The 6,370-nt window shown below is 39.5% G+C and overlaps 2 protein-coding genes across 5 annotated transcripts in view; both read left to right on the forward strand.

Moving 5' to 3' along the window:
* nphs1 (NPHS1 adhesion molecule, nephrin) overlaps window positions 1-5,541 on the forward strand; it is a 56,983-nt gene extending 51,442 nt beyond the window's left edge. For all 4 annotated transcript variants that reach the window (XM_020620100.1, XM_020620102.1, XM_020620101.1 and 1 more), the window contains 6 exons: window positions 180-299; window positions 866-914; window positions 1,260-1,392; window positions 2,221-2,290; window positions 2,544-2,710; window positions 2,868-5,541. In XM_020620100.1, coding sequence (XP_020475756.1) covers window positions 180-299; window positions 866-914; window positions 1,260-1,392; window positions 2,221-2,290; window positions 2,544-2,710; window positions 2,868-2,957 — 629 coding nt within the window. In that variant the 3' untranslated portion in view covers window positions 2,958-5,541. The remainder of the gene's footprint in view (window positions 1-179; window positions 300-865; window positions 915-1,259; window positions 1,393-2,220; window positions 2,291-2,543; window positions 2,711-2,867) is intronic.
* Window positions 2,946-6,370, forward strand: part of fxyd5 (FXYD domain containing ion transport regulator 5) — a 10,927-nt gene continuing 7,502 nt past the window's right edge. The window contains exon 1 of the mRNA XM_020620107.1: window positions 2,946-2,966. The gene's annotated coding sequence lies outside the window, so the exon portion shown is untranslated. The remainder of the gene's footprint in view (window positions 2,967-6,370) is intronic.

The raw sequence follows: 6,370 nt of genomic DNA on the forward strand, positions 1-6,370 counted from the left end.
TCGGGGCCGTTTTAGACCCCCCCCCCCCCCGCCCCGCTAGCATTTAATCAATATAGACAAATGATAGAGTGGTTGGGTCCGTTTCAGTCAGTTCTGATGCTTCTGAATTTCCACATTACTTCCTCTTTAACTTTCATTATTATGCACTGACTTGCTGTGTCTAATGTTGTGTGAACTAGGTGCAGGATTGCCAGCCTATGTGACTGTAGTGCTCCCACTGGTGTTTGGAGTCCTGCTTGTATTGAATTCACTGGGCTGCTTCTTTGGACTGAGGTGGAAAAAGAGGCGAGGCCAGATAGGTAGTGATGATGATGATGTCTTCATCTCAGGATGTGCAAGTGTTTCCTCCATCACTTCCTGTCATTATAATGTCCTGATTTTTCAACAAAACTCTAAAGAGATTACTCTGATGCATGATGCAATTTTCAGCTCAGCCTCTCACTCTGCCCTCATCTCTCCTTGTCCCTTTTTCTATCCATCTCTCCTGTCTCCTCTCCTCCTGCTCATTCTCAAAGCCTCTACCTCCCACCACATTCATCCTTCAAATCTGTCACTTCTGTGTTTTGTCCATATCTTTTATCTCATTTGCTAGCTTTATGTCCTTCCTCTAGCTCTGCGTCTGTCCCTTTCTATTTGGTATTCAGTCTAACTGTCAAGTTCTCCATCTCAATTTTTGTTTTTTACTCCTCACCTTCCTATGCCCTCTGGTTTTTACATAAATTTTTTTCACAGCTTGTCTTTCATTCACTCTCACTCTCTGGCCTTTTTATTGCTCCGATCAATTTCGGTGCTTATGAGATGATGTTCCTCTCTTCTAATTTCCTAACACTAAGCCTCTTTCCTCCTGTTTATGTTCTCCCTGCAGGGGGTAGAGGAGGCAGTTTGTTGGATAGCAAGAAAAATGAAGAGAAGGGGTAAGTTAGAGCCCTGCAATAGAAGTAATAAAGAGACACACATCCAGCTCACACTAAGAAGTCTAACACCTGATCCACTGGCTGACCTAGCAACTAAAACAGCCAGGCAGCCAAAATAACAAGCTTCTGTCAATATCCATTTATATCAGTGCCATCAAAATTGCACTACAGTCCTGCAGTAAGTGAGTACATGTACCACATGATATACTCTCATTAAGAACTTAATGTATGAAGGGAAAAAAGTTGCTATGCGTGGTGTTTTGGTTCTCTGTTAGTTTGGATTGGCATCTAAGAGCTGTTGGGAAATGAATCAAGAAGATGACAGAAACTGATTTGTCACTGTAGGTCCAGACAGTCAACTGCAAACAACTCCAATAAGTATGAGAGCAGAGAAAGGATAAACACCGCAGCCCAACGAACCCTCCTCATCGACTCCGGATCTGAAACTGACAGCAATGTTTATGAGACCTATGCAGAGGTAAGAAGAGAGAGAAAGAAGGAGGGAAAGGAAGAGTGGAATGAGAGCAAAGGGCAATGGAGGAAGTATACAGAGAGACAGAGAAGGCTGAATAAACAGATGAGGGGAAGGGAAGAGTTTAGGCAGGGGGCAAAGGGATTTGACAGAAGAAGTAGAGAATTCAGCCATAACAGGCAAAATGGATAGATCAAGTAATAAAACCTTTAGCTGTGCACAGAGATGGAACATAGATCAATACCTCGCAATTAGCATTCAAAATACACATCGATTTCAGTGAAATTATCTTTTTGTACTTTAAAAAAAAAAGCCAACAAGGACTTGAACCTTGAAGAAAACTGTGGAGTGAGGTAAAAGAAAACAGTGTGCTGTCAGGTTGGGGGATAATGAAACCTCAAATCCCCATGGAGGAAGGCTTTATTGCATCCCCAATTTAACCGGACAGGACATACCTGTAAGGGTTAGTTCAGCCAAATGACCAAAAAATATATTTTCTCATTTACCTGTAGTGGTTTCTTAGGTTGTGTGCCGATAGTTTTGGTGTCATTATCCCAGGTTTGAAACATCTGCCTGTGAGATTTCTGCCTAATACAACATTGAAATCAACTACATCCTCTCTCATCCTATAAACAATATCACCATTACTCTGGATATTCCTCAGACTGCACTCTCAGCCTTTTTCTTATGTCTTCTTACGGCGTCTGAAAATATAATTTGGGTGAACCAACCCACAAGGAATTCATTGCAACCCTCTTTGCTCTGATGTAAAACGTGGAATTGTCATTTACCTGAAGTTATGTGATGCCATCTCTTCTGTTCCACTAATTTCAGGAAAGTTCCCATTATTATTACCCCACCGGTGACTACGTGCCGCCACTAAGCCCACACCCTGAGGAAACATGTAGGTTTGGTGAGACACAAATATACATCAGAGTTAACAAGGCATGTCCAAAATATGATGCAGTCTGAATCAATCAGGAACTGCATCTGTCCTTGTTAAAATTTGTAGCAAATGGTGTGCACCATTCAGAGTATTTTCTTATTTGTTGTCATGTTTGGCATTAGCAAATATTTACTTCATCTTAATTTACTTTAATATATTGTAAATGCATTTGTCCATAAGTATGTCTATGTACTTCTATATGCCCTTGAAGATGTCACCCGCCTTCCTGTGGACTCTCACAGCCATTGGTATGAAGATGTAAGGGACGGGGGTCTATACCAGGACATACTCGCTTCCTCTCTTCCTCCCCCTCAGCACTTGTTTGACTGCAGATTTCCTCATATACAGAACGACTGGAGATTATCAGCCTACCCTCAGGTCTGTAAACAAAAGCCCAAGCTACTGTATGATGAGAGCACCTAATTGATAAATTATTTCCATATGTCAATATCACAATTCAGTTGAAAAATGATGATATTTGTGGTGTTAGCATGTATGTAGCTGGAATTGAAATGCTGCCTCTCTCTCTCTTCAGGGTTCTGACAGAGTGAGAGAGGTGGTGGATGTTCAACGACCACAGCGAGAGTCTGATCTTCCTTTTGAACAACGAGGAGAGTTAGTCTAAAAGCAGAAGGTCAGAGCAAACAAATACGCCATGACAGGGCTTTTGACTCAACAGTAATCATCGAGCAAATATTCAGTGTAATATTTATTATTTTATTCTCTTTGAACATTAATCTCACAAGTCACTTTGAATGAACCTGTCAAACGAGTAGAATAGAGATTCTCCTTAATATACTGTAGTTTTTCTCTTTCAAGTGTTTTGAAGTTTCAGTGTGTATAGTGTGAACATTGAAGGTTTTCCTCAAAGAACCGAGCTGACCTACAGCAAGATGTGGCAAACTGAACAAGCTGAGCAGAGGCAATATGGGATTGCTGAATGACTTGAAAACAAAGCTTCAATAACCTCATACAATTAAGAAAGTCGAAATGAAGCTCAGTATATTTTTCTTTCTAGCACAGACAGGTTTTTATCAGTTTTCTTCTCCCTCTGCAATCATACTCCATCCTCCTCCTCCATGGACCTCGCCTTGTTCGTCCACCTTTACCCTCTTTCTTAGAGCCAAGTTATGGCCATTTCCCACACCTCCACCTTTGCTTTGCCCTAGAGGTAGATAGCAATCATTCAGTTAGAGGCAAAAATGGACTGACATCACTGTGGTTGGCACTGGGGCAGAAGCAGCTCAGATTCATAGTGCCAACCAAGCAGATATGATCCTTTTAGCTGGATCTGACATCAATGTTTGCCTACATGTATCCAGAAGAAAACCTCATGACAACGGCCTGTCTCATACAAAGAGTTTCAGACCTCACAGTTAGTCTGAGGGAATCCCTGCAATAGGATATTACTGACTGGCATTTAGCATGAAAAGCCATATCTAGAGCCAGACTGTAATCCAGTTTTCTCTCGGATTGATGTTCAACTCACAACATCAGTGAGAGAGAGAAACCATACAGAGAATTGGTCTCACTGAGCGTGGGCAGTTAAAGAGAGATTAGGCTAAGCTGCAACTTTGGCTACTGCTATGAAAAATCTGCTGTCCTCTTCCTTTGGTCTTCACTTTTGTTCAGATTGTTTTTCAGTGTAGTTCCCTGTAGGCTTGTACTTCAAAGCCTGTACAACAAAACCACAGCTGGTTTACGTAAGGCAGTAAAATAAAATTTATTATCAAACAAGACAAAAAAATGAACAGATTATATAACTTATTAAATAAAGCCAATTACACTATATAACAAAAAATAAGGATGATTTAGCATCTGTGTGAAGTTTTATATAAGAATAGCAATTCTTTGAGCTACATGCTAATATCAGTAGGCTAACATGCTCATAGTAACAATGCTAACATGCTGATGTTTAACTGGTGTAATGTTTGCCATGTTCACCATCTTAGTTTAGTTTATTAGCATGCTAACATTTGCTGATTAGCTCTAAACACAAAATACAGCTCATCTTGCAGGAGTCTGGTAAAAGTATTGGATAAAAAGTATTAGACAAATTCAAGGTGTGATGGTGCTAAAAGCCATGGGATCACCGAAATTGGTATGATTCATTCTGAGACTGGCATACATGTTTGTGCAAAATGTAATAGAACATTTTTTAATGAGAGATTTACCAACTCTGTTTCATCAGGCAGGTCATTCTAGAGCCTTATGGTCTTGACTATATGTATATCTGACCAATAAAATGTGCAGTAAATCTAGTGATGATAGAGGACTGATAATGTCATTGACATGCCAACGTGAATACATACAGTACATAATACACAAATAGATGGTATTTTCTAGTGTTAAAATAACAGGGTTTGTGCACTCTGTGTGGTTGTGTTCGTCTTTTTGTGTTTACTGTGCAGAGATCAGAAACTTCCTCAAAGTTTTAGGTTCCTGCTGCTTTGGTGTACCCAAAAATAGTGACTGGGCTCTTGTTATATCTGTGCTCAGACAGAGCCTTTTTTGCAAGGCACCCTGTTTCTGCTTCCAGATTCTGTTTTTCCCCTCAAGCACGATTTGTCACATCTGTCTCATGAGAACACAGATAACTCAACAAAGACAACCCCTAGTCTGATGAGATGCATATTGTTCCTAAATAAAAAAATAATAATGCTTTTCTTTTCTTTTCTTTTTTTTTGTTTTTTTTATAGAGATGATGTGGTCTGCTTCATGAGTTTGCTAGACCAAGGTTCACATAGCATCTATATTGTGTTAATACTTAAGGTTTTTAAAGGAATTAGGTATGAGAGGGATGATAAGTCCTGGTAAAATATTTACACATTTGTCCAACCTACAAAAATCTGCTTCCTGATTGTCTGAAGATAAATCTCTCTGTTTGACTGAGCTGCATTTCCTCAATTAGTCTCACAATTTTCCATCATAAGCTGTCAAGGTATCTTTGTCTCATTATTGAACAATTGTTTAAGGTCCTGTCAACCTCACTGCTGTGCTCACAACAAAGCCTGTTCATGATGCATTCATTTTGGCTCAGGCAGGAAGGATAATCTGCTAAACTGAAGCCTTGACAGCTCAATACTGTGTGTCAGCTTCTATTTTTCCTCACTTGCCTCATGAATGTTTTTGATATGTTGTGTTCTCAGGGGAGCGTGAACACAAGGGTTGCATGAGCACACAATAAATCAAACGAGAAACAAATGAGAGACTTTAATTTGCTCAGCTTTAAGAGTGTCTTTGTATCCTTTTTACTCCTCTCCTGAATGTTTTTCTTTAAAGAAATATGAGATTGAATAATACTACTTTATCACTTTAACGGGCCGTGCTACCAGTGGGGAGCTAACGAAAGTTTCTGCAAATTCTGTCATTGCTCTCATTATTCAGATTTTTCAATTTGTACAACAGAAATCAAATCAAGGGCGACCACAGGTTTTACAAATTAGAACATAATTTTACTGGCAGTTATTATGACTCATTTTGCGGCTCTGCTCTCCTGTTGTCAGTGACGAGGATGTAATTTGCCCTCCAGTGTGGATGAAACAATGCAACTGAATAAATACACAGTAGAATAAATAAACAGTAATTTATGAAACATAACTACTATAGGAAGTAAAACACGATTAATTGTGTTTGATCAGGGCAAATCTGAATGTGTTAAATGACAAACAGCATGGTCATATCAGCCATTGCAAACTGATGTTGATGAGAGGTCAAAGTGAAACTGGGTCTTTGTGCTCGCTGCAAGTCGGTAGGAAATGGACTTCAACACAGCTGTCTGCATTCAGCCAAAGATTGTTTATGAGGTACAGTAAAAGAAGATTCACTCTGTAACACCGCTGAATGTTCTTGCAATTGCAACAGAGTGCGGCTGAGATGTCTTCCCTGGTAAAACCACGAGCTGATTTATCAGTTTTAGGACCTCAGCATCTCATAGTTAAAATTTTTGCTCATGTTGATGATTCGATCAAATCAACTTTTTTTCTGAATTGGATGTTAATGTGTAAATATGTATTTATCTTAAGCTACTATAGTGTG

Source organism: Monopterus albus, unplaced genomic scaffold (assembly GCF_001952655.1).
Source record: "Monopterus albus unplaced genomic scaffold, M_albus_1.0 scaffold232.1, whole genome shotgun sequence".
NCBI classification, from domain to species: domain Eukaryota; kingdom Metazoa; phylum Chordata; class Actinopteri; order Synbranchiformes; family Synbranchidae; genus Monopterus; species Monopterus albus.